Source organism: Jaminaea rosea (assembly GCF_003144245.1).
Source record: "Jaminaea rosea strain MCA 5214 unplaced genomic scaffold BDZ90scaffold_2, whole genome shotgun sequence".
Taxonomy (NCBI): Eukaryota; Fungi; Basidiomycota; class Exobasidiomycetes; order Microstromatales; genus Jaminaea; species Jaminaea rosea.
This window is the reverse complement of record NW_020289976.1, coordinates 797,980-812,470: the sequence shown is the minus strand read 5'-3', so window position 1 is coordinate 812,470 and position 14,491 is coordinate 797,980. Positions and strand designations below refer to the sequence as shown.

The 14,491-nt window shown below is 59.3% G+C and overlaps 6 protein-coding genes across 6 annotated transcripts; 1 reads left to right on the top strand and 5 right to left on the bottom strand.

Annotated features, from left to right (window-relative positions):
* Positions 1-164: 164 nt before the first annotated feature.
* On the top strand, positions 165-623 carry BDZ90DRAFT_258508 (hypothetical protein; the record flags this gene model as incomplete). Its single annotated transcript, XM_025508079.1, has 1 exon — positions 165-623. One exon carries the CDS (start codon positions 165-167, stop codon positions 621-623), a length of 459 nt encoding a protein of 152 aa, XP_025364208.1.
* A 352-nt stretch (positions 624-975) lies between these two features.
* Positions 976-1,754, bottom strand: BDZ90DRAFT_205351 (ubiquinone biosynthesis protein COQ4, mitochondrial; the record flags this gene model as incomplete). Its single annotated transcript, XM_025503931.1, has 2 exons — positions 976-1,356; positions 1,437-1,754. Coding segments are annotated over 2 exons (699 nt in total), but the record flags the coding sequence as incomplete, so codon positions are not given.
* A 371-nt stretch (positions 1,755-2,125) lies between these two features.
* BDZ90DRAFT_230456 (hypothetical protein) lies at positions 2,126-5,929 on the bottom strand. Its single transcript, XM_025505476.1, has one exon. It carries the CDS (start codon positions 5,772-5,774, stop codon positions 2,298-2,300), a length of 3,477 nt encoding a protein of 1,158 aa, XP_025364206.1. The 5' UTR covers positions 5,775-5,929; the 3' UTR covers positions 2,126-2,297.
* Positions 5,930-6,275: 346 nt separating this feature from the next.
* On the bottom strand, positions 6,276-8,173 carry BDZ90DRAFT_245358 (general substrate transporter; the record flags this gene model as incomplete). Its single annotated transcript, XM_025507504.1, has 5 exons — positions 6,276-6,482; positions 6,555-6,738; positions 6,805-6,886; positions 6,961-7,154; positions 7,239-8,173. The coding sequence occupies 5 exons, from the start codon at positions 8,171-8,173 to the stop codon at positions 6,276-6,278; spliced, it is 1,602 nt and encodes a 533-aa protein (XP_025364205.1).
* An 853-nt stretch (positions 8,174-9,026) lies between these two features.
* On the bottom strand, positions 9,027-10,665 carry BDZ90DRAFT_216453 (MFS general substrate transporter; the record flags this gene model as incomplete). Its single annotated transcript, XM_025504271.1, has 2 exons — positions 9,027-10,202; positions 10,270-10,665. The coding sequence occupies 2 exons, from the start codon at positions 10,663-10,665 to the stop codon at positions 9,027-9,029; spliced, it is 1,572 nt and encodes a 523-aa protein (XP_025364204.1).
* A 599-nt stretch (positions 10,666-11,264) lies between these two features.
* On the bottom strand, positions 11,265-14,233 carry BDZ90DRAFT_230453 (hypothetical protein). Its single transcript, XM_025505475.1, has one exon. The coding sequence runs from the start codon at positions 13,749-13,751 to the stop codon at positions 11,601-11,603; it is 2,151 nt and encodes a 716-aa protein (XP_025364203.1). The 5' UTR covers positions 13,752-14,233; the 3' UTR covers positions 11,265-11,600.
* Between the last annotated feature and the right edge of the window lie 258 nt (positions 14,234-14,491).

The window sequence follows — 14,491 nt, the reverse complement described above, 5'->3', positions numbered from 1 at the left end:
TCGCTCAATTCACCCTTGCAATTGACTCGCGGCAGCCGAGACGGACCGCGGCGTCAGAGGTCATCGAGGGACGAACAAAGTGGCTGCCTCTGCTTGTGGCCTCTCCGTCCGACCTTCAATCTTGCATTACGACGGCAATTCACCACGTCCAGTCACTACTCGAGATGCCACGACAAAGCATCTTCAGGTCGCTCTTCGCTGCAAGCAGCTCCAGTCGGGCAGCACTTGCGTCCAAGCCTCGTATCACGCCTCCGTCGGGTCAAGTGGCTGCCGGACCTTCGTCAACGCCCTCGTCATCTCACACGCCAAGAGCTTCCCCAGCTTTCCGCTCAACACCAGCCTCTCGCCCCTTGTACGGTCCCGTCACCTCTCTGCTCTTCTCCTCTCGCATCAAAACATCAGCGTCACGCAGCGTCTCCTCACCTCTAGCCTCCCTCATCGCTGCACCCTCACAACCCCACGCCTTGGGCGCGATCCGCTGGACAACGTATGGCTCCGAGTACCAACCGTCGCAGCGCAAGAGGAAGAGGAAGCATGGGTTCCTTGCGAGATTGAGGTGCAGGAATGGGAGGAAGACGCTGCTCAGAAGGAAGAAGCAGGGGCGAAGGTTCTTGAGTCATTGAGATGGGAGCGAGAGAGAGATGGGGGTCAGGATGGAGGGAATTCGACCAGCCGAGGTTGGAAGTAGGACAGGGAGCGAGACATCGGTAGCGTAGCAAGTAGAGCGGAGGAGGTACTCTCAAGGCATACAATCGCACTCCGGGCCTTCGCGGGGGGCAATGACGAGGAGCAGCGACTGCATATATTCACGGTACATCGAGCCCGATGTGCTCGCCTCACAACGAATGCGTTGACTTTGGTCACCTACTCCTCCCTCTGTGCCGCCTCCCTTTCTCTCGCCCTCTGCACCGTCGTGGTAGTCCACGCCTTCTTCTTCGTCGTCCCTTCTCCCCTCCTGACTCTATACTCCACCTTGACAGGCGGATCCTCGTACATGCCCAGCTCCACTTTTCTGAAATGCTCCCAATCCTCGCCCCATCTCTTCTCCCAGTAAACGCCGAGCAAGCTGCCCCTTCCCCTCCTCTCTGCTTGCAGCTTCGTGGCTTTACCCATCCTCACAGCCCAGGGTCCGAGCTGCGTGACCAGGAGCTTGCGTTCTTCGCTGCTGAGCCTAAGCGGGCCAGCAATGGAGCTCAGGTAAGCTACGGGAAGGCCAAAATGTGCCGCCTCAAATATCTTGACGACCGTCTCGCCGAGAGAAGAGACGGGCATTGAGCAGACGAGGTGGAAGAAGTCGTGACACTCTCTGTACCGCTGCATCACGTAGGCGCATTCGGGATCGCTGATGTATTGAACCTACGCGGCAAAGGAGCATGTCAGCGTCGCTTAATCACACATTACCTTGACATCGTCTCTGATGCTCTCTCGGGCCTCACCTTCGCCCTGGTATCCGGCCCCACCCTACACCACTCCAACCAATCCGCATACGCCCTCCCTGTCGTCCCCCTCTCCATCCGCTGCAAAGCACCCATATCCACCGTCTTCGTATTGAGACTGGGCCTCTCCCAAAGCAACCGTCTTCCCTCGTCTCCCTTGAGCATCTCGTCTCGTAAGCGAGGCAAGTATCGTTCACCCGATACTTCAGAGAGTAGGGCAATCATGTCCCCGCGGGCAGGATTGAGTAGAGAGGCGAGGGACGAACCAAAAGTGAGGAGGGCCTTCTGCCAGGCGTAGAGCGGTATATGGGTTGAGTACTCTTGCGGAGGTGTCGGGGGTAGCGGTCTTGAGCTCGAGGGGGATGCTGAGGAAGAGGAAGAAGAGGAAGAGGCGCATTGGGTGGCGCAGCAGGCGAAAGCGCGATGGTGAGATGGACACACGGCTGCAGTCAGGTTGACGTGCTGTGAGGGACGGCTGAGGGTTTTCAGCACGCCTTTTGCTGCCGAAATACTGGCGAACGATGAGCTTGCCATCGCGGGCAATCAAGGAAAGCTCAACTTGGACGGGATATTGCTGAAATGGAAAGCAAGTCAAGAAAGTCGACGCCAATCCTCGGCTCGTTTCCGTGGCGCACGGACGGGCGGACAGAGCGAGGCGCCTCCTACCTTTCATTCAGTCCTGAGTCAGAGGCCGCACCGTGACTCGCATTGATATGATGAAAACAAGAGAAATGGTATCGAGGAGAGAATGTCAAAGAGGAAGGGCAAGGAAAGGGAGGCAAACAGCTAAAGAGAAGGGAAATCAAGCAAGGCCAGCCCCTTGATGCCCGGAATCGCGTCCGTTTCGCTACCCGCGCATGGTCATACCACAACCCAAGGCCCATCGCCGTTCTTGCCCATCCCCAAACCTCCCTTGTCACCCACACCTCGAGCCTGCACATCTTGCTTACCAGCCCTCTGCAGCTTCTCTGCCTCAGCCTTCTGGCGCTGCTGCATCTCAAGCGTTTCCCCTCTCCATCCCTCAAACGTCTCCTTGCTCGTCTCGAGGATGACCCCTGTATGCGTGCCAAGCAGCATGGCTTTGAGCGCTAGAAAGTCGGAATGAGCAGGATTCAGAAGATGAAGGGATGAGCCCGTAGGGTAGGTGCGGGTCAATGGCAGCGGTTGGTGTCTGGTTTGTTGGGCCTTTGTGTGGGTTGGGGCAGAGGGAGCTTGCGTGGCTGTCGCTTCGTCACCAACACCGGTCGGTATCATCGAAAAGCGGGTATCATCTTCTTCCTCTCCCTCCCCTCGCGTCCTTCCTTGCAGCTGAGCAGCAGCCTCATTCAGCCTCTTGGCCCTGGCCTTCTCCCTCGCCTCCACTGCAGGCGTAATATTCGCTCGAGGCAAATCCGGTGTCCAGATAGCGAGAGGCCATCGTCCTTCCATCTGCGCACGCGAGGGCACTACGTCTTGCACTCCGAGGAGAAGACGTGGGTCCGGGTCGGCAGGGTCAAATTGTTCTTCGTCGTCTTCACTCTCGTCGTCATGGCCATGTGTGGTGGACGCTGCGCCTTCTCCCACATGTCCGCCGCTACTTTGAGAGCCCGACCTGCCAGGCCCGCGCTTGTGTGTCGGCCGCGCAAAGAGGGGCGCCGTGTGCTCGACTGCACTACTTCCATGGCTCTGCTGAGAAGAAGAGTAAAGGCTGTCCCTGTCTCGGCGTCGATCGTCCATGGGGCTGTCCCGGAGTTGCTCCGTCTCTTCCCCGGCAGGAGCATTCCTGCCACCGACTTGATGCAAGTTCGAAGAGTAGGAGCGACGACTTTTGATCCTGATGAGCTTGACTGCTGCAGTATCGTCAGTATCATCGTCGTATGGCGTCTGCGGCTGCTCGCCTCCTCCTGTCGTTGGGCGACCGCCATTGTCGAAGCCAATCCAGCCCCATTGCTCCGTAGGCGGATTACTACCCTTACTTCCCCGCTTCTGCTGTCTCGCCTCCAAGCCATCCACCACCTCCTGCCAGCCGCGCTGCACGCCCCTCCTTGCCGCTTCGAGCTGGTGGACGGTAAGGCCATCAGCGCGGGCAATGATAGGAAGAACGGGCACGAGCGGCAGGAGATGCGAAAGGACGATCTTCTGAGAGGGGGAGAGAGTCGGAAGGTATGAAGACTCGTCGTCCTCATCATCGTCGACGAAATCGCCATCATGTCCTGCCTGCGGATCATCGGCCGCCTGCCCTGCTTGCGACTGGGCGAGATTGGGACCGCCATTGCTGTCCGACGTCTTGACGTCGGTGGCGTCGTCCGTTGAAGCGGCAGCGCTCTTGTTCTCTGTGAGCTGACCAGCCTGACTCCTTCTTGGGGGGAGAGGGGCATCAGCCGAGCCGATTTTGAGGTCTTGGAACATCCCCTTGAGAGAATTGGCGCGCTTTCTGCCGCCAGTGCCACCCGCAGTACTGCCATCATTTGCGGTTGCCGAGCCTCTGTTGAGGCGCGAGGACGACTTTTGCGAGGCGCTGCCCAGAGAGGTCGCAGAGGAAGGTCGTCCTGGCGTGGACAGAGTACGGCGACGCTGCGGCCCATCGGGCTTTGCATTAGCTGCCTTGCCCCCATCTCGGGCTAATCCTTGTGTCTGTGACTGTGCAAGCTCTAAGTCCTTCTCCTGCGCAGCCCTGAGCTGCTCAACCTTCTTTCTCTCAGCCTCCTGTCTGGCCTTCTCCCTCTGTTCGCGACGCTCCCACCGAATCCTCTCCTGCTCCTCCCGCCACCACGTCCTGCCCCCCTCAAGGATCTCACTGGGCTGGACAAACCACACGACTACGTGCACGTGCTCACTGTCCCCGCCGCTCGTCTTGCTGGGTACACGGCGAAGTTTGGTCTCCTCTTTCAGCGTGCGGACGTATCGCGAGACGATCTCATCGACGATTGGACGAAGGAAAGCCGGTGTGGGGCCGTTTGCAGCGCTGTTGAGCGTAGACTGAGGCAGTACGGAGGGCAGACCAGGTGTGTCGATCAGGTTCAGGGAGAGGCGGTTGGGCGGCGCTGCTGAACCGAGGAAGCTCATGGAGGCAGAGAGGCGAGAAGTGTTGGAGCCACGACGTTGGCGCCTTTGCCCTCTGGTTGAGGGAACTACACTATTCGAGCTGGCGTTGCGGCGTAGCGATGGTCTCTGAGGAGACTGGGCCAGCTCCTCTTCGTCACAGAGACCGCTGAGCAGCACGTCCTGGTCGGGAACAAGCTCAATGCCTTCGACTGTCTGAATTTGCTTCGTCCTACCTGGCCGTCCGCGAGCATTAAGTCCAAAGGACTGAAGTAGGTCTTTGGCATCGCCCGAAATTGTAGCCAACGGCTCCTCGCTATCAGACATGCCATCTTCCCCACCCGCGCCAAGCATACTCTGAAGTAGACTGCGCAGGAAGATCGTCTTGCCCGTTGCTGCCTCGCCAACGACCATCACGTTCAGTCGCGTCGGAGCTCGACTCTTGCGAAGTGTCTTTGCCCTCGCACTCTCAACCATGGTCCTCCTCGCCTGCGGACTAGGCTGGGGCTGCGCAGCTGCGTGTGCTGCAGGGGAGATGCGGAAGTCGGAGGCCATGTTGTAGCCTGAGGCGGCAAATGCCGAAGGGGGAGGACCACGATCCCGCTTGCGAGGGGAGATGGCGCTCGTTGCCTTTGCTGCGCCAGTCTTTGCTGGCGATACCTGCTGCGGCGCGGGCGCGGTGGAGATGGAGTTGTTCGATACTCCGAGAGGTCTGTGATACTGAGGCGGAGAGGTGGGCATGGCGACACGTTCGCCGTCGCTGCCAGCGGTTGGTGCGGACTTCTTTGCATTGGAAGGCGTGGTAGGTCTCGAGTAGTTGACTGGTCGCGCAGCATTCGCGCCCGTAGTATTTGACCTTGAGTGGCCCGATGAAACTATGTCGTCCATTGCCGCTGCTGAGCTGAGAGAGGGCGAGCTAAACGTGGGGCGCATACTGCCTGGTCGATAGTTAACATCACCCGTCACTGCTACTGGCGTCCTGCCGGCTGATCGAGACCATGTGCCAGGAGCCGGCGGCTGAGTGCCTGCTGGCAAGTTCACTGGCATATCTACACCTTCTGGCAGCTGCACGGTGTTGGTATCATTGGTCCCTTGGTCAGATGGAAATGTAGCTACGCGGGCCGTAGCCTGAGGTCCTGGCTGCGATGTCTCAACGTGCGCGTCTGAGCTAGTGATGTCTCTGTCTTTGGCTGGCGCGTACATGTCACGAAGCGTCGTCAAGCTCATGCTCTGTCTGGCACTCGCGACATTGGGTAGCTGAGGCGGGCCAGAGGGCGCGTCCTCTGGCCTCCTTGACCTCCGTCTCCACAGCGGCATGGCGGCCCGCGATCGCTTTGCGTTGCTTTGCGTGCGCGGCGAGACCTGCTCACTAGCCAGCCCAAGTAGATGGCAATGTGTGAAGATGAGGCGTGTAGATGAGATAGAAGGAAAGAGGGGAAGGGAGGGCAGCGCGGGCGCTCCGGCCGCTCATCGACGTACCACGGGCTCGCGGATCAAAGGAAGCGGGCTGCACTTGGCGATTGCCCCGCACTGGCCTGCAGCAGGCGCGCAGGCGCAGGCGCAGGCGCAGACGCGAGCCTGCACGTCGGCGTCGAGGAACAAGCACAAGCCAAGGCAAGGAACACGGAAGGCTGTGATCGAGGGCGAGAACGGCAACGAGGTCAAGACAAGAGAGCATCGTATTGAGATTCGACGTGGTGTGCCACGCATATGACAACAAGAAGAGACCTCGATGACAGCATATGGTGGACAACAGCAAGCAGATAGAAACGAGATGAGCAGGTGAAACGCTGGATGGTGGGGTAGTTGTGGCCCCATTCACAGAGCCCCAGTAGCGAGCTCAGCATGAACGCGACGACGTCCGCTAGGCGAAATCGTCAAGAGGGACCGACGGACGATGTCCCTTGTCGACCCTTCAAAGAGGGCATCGATGCGCTCCAAGGGCACGCCTTGCGTCTCAGGAAGGCAAAAGACGACGAAGAGGCAACCAAGAGCCGTCATCGTGCCGAAGAAGAGGAAGGTGCCCTGCGAGTGCGGGCAGTGCGAGACGATGTCAGCGTGGCTAGTCGTGGCAGTACCACCGGCACAATGACTCACATACTTCAAGTCCTGCAGCATGAGAGGCACAATCTTGCTTATCACCGTCGTGAACAGCCACTGGATGATGGTCGCGAAGGCCCACGAAACGGACCTGAGCTCGGCGTTGCAGGGCGCCAACTCAGAAGAGAAGGCGGAAGCTACACTGGCCCAGCCAATGCCGAAGAAGAAGGCAAACAGGTAGCTGTGCGGCGAAGAGGCAAGAATGCGTGAGCAGTGCAGATACCAGCAATTGCGATCTGCGACTTACACCATTATGACCGTCATCCAACCGGCGGCGCTTATGGTCGTGCTCTTCCCCTCGACGGACGGGTGGATGCGCAGGTAGATGCCTAACGGAGGGCGAAGCAGAACGAGCATGGGTGAGCAGTCGACTTGTGAGGCACGACGCTGCGCCGGTACTGACCAATCCAATACATGGCTGTCACCTGCCCAACGGAACCAATGATGTTGCACCACTTTCTGCCCAAACCCTCGATGCCGACCAGTAGGAGGAAGATGGCACCGCAGACCTTGACGATACCATAGACGCCCGTGGCCAAAAGCTCGACATTGCCAAGCCCCAGAGACGAGAAGATCTGTGGCGAGTAGTAGTTGAGACTGCATGGTTCGGCGACGGCGATGCGAAGAAGGGCCACTTCAGCTTGTTGGGCCGCTTTGCTCTCCTAATCGTAGCCCACTCACGCGTTCGTTCCGGTCCACTGCTGTATCATCATCATGAAGCCGCCGAGAAACAGCCGGAAGACAGTCTTGCGGTCCTTGAAGACCAAGCGCCACTTGACGCGATGCGAAGCACGAGGGGCAACATCTGTCAAGGTGCCATCCGAAGATGTCGAGACATCTCTAGCCATTTTGCCAAAGTCGTGGTTCATGTGACGGATACTGGCATGGATCTCTGCAATGGTCTCGTTGATACGCGGGTCGTGCGGGTCACCATTGTATACCTTGGCGAGCGAGCGGCGAGCGGCTTTCTCGTCTCCGCGCTTCTCGATGAGCCAACGAGGAGAGTTGGGTATGAAGACAATTGCAAGCATGAAGACGGCGCCGGGGAGGGTCTGGAGACCAAAGGGGATGCGCCAGACGCGCGTGTCATGGGCATCGTAGCCGTCTCTTTGGACACCATAGTTGACCCAGAAGGAGAGCGCGATGCCGATGACTGCATTCAGGGCGCCGAGGACATGTAGACGACCTCGTATAGCGGAAGGGGCCACCTCATTGTGGTAAGGGACAAGAGCGGAGGCGCAGAGTCCGATGCCCATGCCACTGATGAAGCGTCCCACCATGAGCTGCCTGACGGCCCGGTCCTGAGACTCGGCGGTGATAGTCGCAGGCGTGATTCCAAATTCATGCGGGTGGCAAAAAGTCTGGATAATGGCTCCCGTCTGCAACAGCAAGCTTCCCACCGCAATGACCTTGCGGTGCCCAAAGCGTGCAGGAAAGTAGAAGCCACCGAAGCCGCCAGCCATGCAGCCTGCGTTGAGGACGGAGACGATATTGCCTTGCTTCTGCGAAATGTAGTGGCTGGACTGGTCGACGTTTGGCTCGAGGCCGAAGGAGCGCTTGAAGGAGGCAGTGCGAAGGATACCGCCGATGAGGCCCGTGTCCCAGCCAAGGACCATCTGTGCGAGACGAGAAGGAGGATGGAGCGTAAGAGGCATGGCTTGGCAGGGTAGATGCCATCAGACTCTGTACACACGCCCATGAAGCTGAGAAGGCCAAAGAGCACGTAGGCGCGCCAGTACATCTGGAGTTCGTCGTAACCACGGACCCAGAACCAGCGAGAGCGCGTGGGGAGGGTTTCGACTCGCTTTTCCATCTTGGCAAGCTTTACTGGTAGAGAGGCTTTGAGGGTAAGGGTGGTAGAAGGTTGGTGAGAGCCAGAATGAGGGTGGAGCGAGGAGGTGTTGGTAAGGGGAGGGGAAAAGGGTCGAGTTGCCTTCTTGACCTGAGAAGCGCATCATCCAACCACGCATCATATAGTCTGTAAGCCATCCAATCACATGTCCAACCAGCCCATGCCTTTGCGCCCACTGGCGTTATCCTTGCCGTTCGCCGCTCGGCATCCGGGTGAGACGGGCCGTCCATCAGATGCCGTTCTCCAGCGACGCCGCTGTTGCCGCCGCCGCCGCCGCCGCAGCCGCGAAAAGGATGAGCCGTCGCTGCTGAGATGCCGTGTGAGATACGAGGGCAAGGGGTCAGGTGCAACGATCGGAGGTCGCGCTCGACCCCGCGGCACTTCAATTTGCGAGCCTACGCCCGCCAAGAGCAATCAAGCTGTGCCGCTCATCAACTCTTCGGAGATGCGGGACCGTGAGTACGAGCATCACTCACGATGACAATCTCATGAGCAGGCAATTGGCCAATGACATTGCTGATGCGAAAACGACGATGTTGCCAAGGAGAGGATGTGATTAAGCAGGGAATTGCGGGGCTAGGAGTCGCACCTTTGCGATCGCGTCCACGGCATCGCGGCTAATGCGGCGCATCCTCATCCTCGTTGAAGTGCGCGCTAGCCCACGGGCTCGCCTCGCGGAGCAGATGACCCTTCTTCCAGAAGAAGAACGTGATCGGAACGAGCGGCAGTGAGAGAAAGGCAATCAAGCTGGTTGCCCAGTGATTGCCCAGATTCTGGAACTGGTACCCAGCAAAGAGCGGGAAGACTGCCCCCAAGATGTTACGAATGAGGATGGCGGCCCCCAGCGCCGAGGCGGAGTAGGTTGTGTACGAGTCAGTCACGTAGGTGAGGATACCGTAGAGAACCCAGTAGAATCCAATGCCAAAGATGGCTGCGCCTATCATGGGAACGATCCAGTGCACTTTGCCTGGATAGCAGGTCCACGCAGTGATGAATAGGCCAATGGGGAGGAGGATGGATCCGAAGAGACCCATGTAGAGGCGCGCCTCTGGCACTGACTCGCCACGCTGCTTGATAACGCGCTGGTAGTGCGGCTCAGAAGTGAAGCGATGGCTCAAGAAGCCAATGGTGCAGCCGACAATCAAGCTGATGAAGGACAGCTGCGACAAGCCAGCATTGAAGCCGTACCCGTTTTCGCCCCAGATCTCAATGAAGGCCGTGTTGAAGAGGAAGATGAGTCCGTATAGAAACCCATTCCATGCTGCGGCAAAGGCCGTGATTGGCTCGGTGAAGAGGAATCGAAATGGTCGAGTCAGAGCGATGTATAGGCTAGTACGCAGCGACTTCTTCTCCGTGGCGTGCACAGAGACGAAGCGATCCGAGCCAGTTGACTTGCGTAGGCGCGCGGCCTTGCGCTCGAGGATGATGTTGTGGCGCGTTTCGGGAAGGAAGAAGTAGATGATGGGCCAGTGGCAGCCCATTGCGAGCAGGGACGTGAAGTAAAAGATATATCGCCATGAACCCATCTTGGGCGCGATGTACGCCGCATAGACATTCCCTACTGCTGGGCCGATCGTTGAGCCCCAGGTATATATGGCCATGTACGGCCCAGCAGCATCGCGGGCAATGACGTCGGATACCACACCACCTGTGTTGGCGAGGGGAGGAGAAGAGAAGAGCCCTTGAAGGAAGCGAGTGATGGCTACGCCGGCAAAGGTGGGTGAGAAGGCGGGGCCGAAGGCGAAGAGGACAAATAGGGCCCAGCAGACCAAGTAGACTGGGCGACGCCCGAACTGTGAACGGCGTCGGGGGGCCAAGTCAGCATTCAGGTCACTGCGTCTTCTCGCCACAGCTACTCACCTGCTCGGACAACGGCGCGACCAAGGGAGGCCCGATCGCAAAGCCAAGCACGTAAAGGCTCAGTCCGATCGTGGATAGCTCTTTACTGATCCCAAAGTCCTCTTGCACTCCATCTTCTCCCGTCGAATAAGCCGACGCCTGACTGGCCACCAGCACATTGATGTACGAGCAGAAGGTGACCAAGAAGTATTTCTTGGCCTTGCTCCAATTACGCGGGTTCTCAGGATCCCCATCCTCGAAGCCGACGAGAACGTATCCGCTAGCCTCGAGATCCTCGACCTTGTGCCGGACCGAAGGTGCCTTGGCTGCGGACTCCGCGTGAGCATTTGCTGCTGCGCCGTCAACCGTGGTAGCATCGGCGATTTTGTCCTTCTCCCTGGACTCGTGCTCGTGCATGGCACCCGCGGGGGTGCCATCGATGTAGTCCTGGTGAGTGTGGGAGGACGAGTCCGTCGAGACGGCGGATGCGTCTGCCTGACCGTGAGCCTGCCCTGCTGTAGGGCTTCCTGCGGCACTCGACATCTTGATGAAAAGAAAATGAGAAAGGTGTGTGGAGCAAACGAAAGAATCACCAAGCAGAGAAGAAGAGGGAGCTAGGGCGCGCTCTTGTCGTCGAGGTCACACGAGCTCGTCTTGCGCGGGAGAGGGCCCCACACGGCAGGAAAGGCAAGCCGCACGGCGTTGGTGTGGTGTGGGAGGATGTGTGGACGAACGACGATGCAGACGATGGGGCCACAAGTTCACCCGCACCGCAAGACCGTACCTGTAGCTGTAGCCTCTCCGTCTCGACTTCTTTGCAGGACCCCGGCGGAGAGGCTTTGCAGCGGCGGCGTCCATTCATTGTCTGAGCGCTCGGCTGCCCTAGGCATTTGATTGCCGGCGGGCGGGCGGCACGGCGGCACAGCGGCGTTAAGCAGAGCAGAGAGATCGACGATGACGCATCTTGGTCCGGACAGAGGGGTCAGGGCCACACCGCGTGTAATGCAAGCGGGGAGGTGGAAATGACGGCTGCACATTTCTAAGCTTTTTTTTCTGCGCTCCAGCATGACCAGAAGCATGGGCAGCGCTGGGGGCGACGCTATTGACTTTTGGGCTCCAAGGTGACGGGCGACGATCTCGCAGCTGCTCAAGATAAGTACGAGGACGCGATTGCCGACGAGAATGGTGCGATATTCGGTGTCAATTGCATGTTGCGGGTGTTGTGAGTGTGCGTGTATGCGTACGCGTGCGAGTGCGCGGGGCTGTAAAAGATCGTAGCATTGGAGACCCACCTCTACGCCCAGCCCTTCCTCGCTCGCCCGCTCCTTCTGCCTTCTCCATTCCTCATCTCTCTACTCCTCGGCCCTCTTCCTCTTTAAAGCAGCGCAGCAATCCTCGCCCCTCCTCGTCTGAATCAAGGCCTCGAGGCTGCTCACCACCCTGGCGCCCTGAGTCTGCATAGCGCAGAAGCTGTGCGGCCCTTTGCCTTGACCCTCGCCCAAGTGATGCCAGTCCTGACTATGGGAGATGGTCGACACTAGGCTTGCCAGCAGCGACTCGCCATGATGCGTCCACAAGCTGGCGACGAGAGGCCGATGCAGTGAGGGTGGGAGGGCGCGGCCTGCTATCAAAACGGGAGAGATGATGTTGGCTAGGCGACGAGCAGCTTCGACTGCCGGGTCCTCGGCCGTAGCTACGCTCGCCGCATCACCCGGAGAACGGTTGTCTTCTGTTCCAGCCTCATCATTCTCAGCTCCCTCCTCTTCCCCGTCGTCCGCATCCGCATCTCCCGACCCGTCTGCCTCATCATGGTAGTTCCCCTGGTACTCGCCCGCCTGGTCCAGCAATCGTGAGATTAGGCGGAGGGCGTCGCAGACTTGGTAGGAGAGCGAGAGGGCTAGCATGGACGTGGTGACGCGGATGGGCTCAACAAGAGACCCCTTGCCGAGGGCGTACATGCGCTCCTTGATCGTGACTGTCGCTGTCGGAATCGTGCCGCCTCCGACTCGCTCATGATTGTGGCCGCAGCCCAATGCCACAGGACGATCGGCATTGCTGGCGCTGCTGCTGCTGCTGCTGGCACCATTCGCCTCTCCTTCGGTGGACGACGACGATGCTTCTGGTCGAGGGTCCGAAGCGATGAGTGCTTCAACCTCCTTCATGCGCGCAGCCCCGAGCCTGTTGATCTCGCGCCACACGTCATCTGCCTCGACGAGGAGCATGAGCAGCTTGCGCTCTGCCTCGACCCTACGTCGACGAGCTTGCCGCCTGGTGAGACCACTGCCCAAGATGCGGTCGATGTCGCAGTCATCAAGCGCGGTAGACAGGCCAGCAGAGATGGCTGATAGGCGGATCTCGAGGTTGCTGGGACGGAAATCGGCGAGGGAGGCTGCTGATGTTGATCCGCACGAGTGAGGAGCTGCAGCTGCAGCTTTCGACGTGGGTTTTGCGGGCGCGGTCGATGATGCGTTGATGGGGGATGCCGCCAAGTTTGCCCTCATTGAAGGGGAAGGGGCTTGGGGCGTGGGACCTCCACGCGACTGGTGCGATTGTCGTCCATCGTCCCTGCCGTCGAAGGACATGGTGGAGTTTATGCGGGTGAGTTTGGGCATCGTCGACTCAGCAGGAGGCGGTGGGCTGCTTTGCATTGTCGTCTGGTTCGACATGCCCGTTGTAGCTTCTAGCGTACGAGGTGTCGCGTGGAGCGCTGGGTGGCATCCCATAAAAGCAGTAGGGTCGCCTCCGAGGCCGCCGAGGTTGATGCCAGCACCGACATTGAAGCTGCTGAGTCCTGCCCCGTTGTGCGACGCGCTGTGGTTCTGGTCCATGCCTGGCGTATTTGTCGTCGAGGTAGGGCCCAAGCTACGGAACCAATCTTCCCAAGGTGCAGCACCAAAGTCTGGTGTGGCAGGTGGATCTGGCCAGCGGAAGAAGTCTGTCCACTCTTCGTTGTTGACGCCGTTTGCCGCACGCTGCTGCTGTTGACCGTGGTGCTGCTGCTGCTGCTGCTGCTGCCTCTGAGGGTATTGGGGAGGGGGAGGAGGAGCGAGGCTGCTGTCGCCGAGTAGCGCTTGTGGTGCTGGTGGGCTGCCGTGAGAGGGCACAGCCATGGTTGGTGCGGCGCCTGCGAATGGCTGGTGATGAGTGAGGAAGGCCATTGATGATGACGATGATGACGAATTGTTGACGTTGACGTTGGCGTTCGCGCTGTTGGCATTGGCAGGCTGAGGTGGCGATGGCAGAGATCGCTCACCCATGCTTGCCTTCCTCCTCTTCCTCTTGATGACCTTGATTTTGGGCGAATAGACGCAATGCAATCCCAGACGGTGGCATCGTCTGCAGGTAGGCGGTGCATTGGGCCCGTCGAGGGATGAAGAGGTCGACGACGTAGATCCCTCTGGCATAGGGTCACATCGCACCTTGATCGACTGGCACTCGTCGCACGTCTTGCGCAGCTCAGTCAAGGCGCCATTGGACATTGGTGGCCTCGTCTCCATGACCATGTGCGATCGAGAAGGGCGGGGAGAGTTGCGATTGGGATGATAGTAATGACGAGAAAGGCGAGAAACGTCAGATTTGTGTGGGGTCGAGATGAGAGTCACAAAAAGAAGGCGCTCTCCCCGTCCTGGCCGCCTCGCTCTTTGTCGCCGTCCCCGTCGAGCTCCTCTGTCTCTTGCTCTCTCTCTCCTTTGCCCGGCTGCCCGGCTGCCGTCCGTGTCCCTTTCCCTCGCTCGCAGCCTGCGTGTCGACGTTGCCGCTGCCCTGAACCAACCAACCCCACTCTGGTCCCAATCTCACTACGCAGGCGGCAGGCGGCTGGGCGGCTGGCGGCTAGGCAGGCTAAGCAGAGTGAGCAATCTCGCGGCGCCCGATGTGGTACTACTGCTGCTAGCCTGCTTAGCCTGCTTTGAGCCTACTTGCCATGCTTGCTTGCTCGCAGTCCTCGCACGGCACGGCGCTCTGCCCATCTGCACTGCGTGAGGGTGGCTTGGCGGGCGAGAAAGACGGGCTGAGGGGGCTGTCTGAGAGGCGCTAATGACCCGGAGCCGACGCCGAAAGGGCGAGTCCCACGGGGCCTGTTCGAGTCGCCAGTCGAGTCCGAGGCCACGAGTTGTCGTCGCTTTGTGAGCTGAGCTTGAGTGGGTGGCCTTTCCGCCATGCCGAGGTTGAGCCTCGATTGAGCCTCGACCACAGCACAGCTTGACGGCACGGACGGGACGATCACTATTATCGAACACCGCAA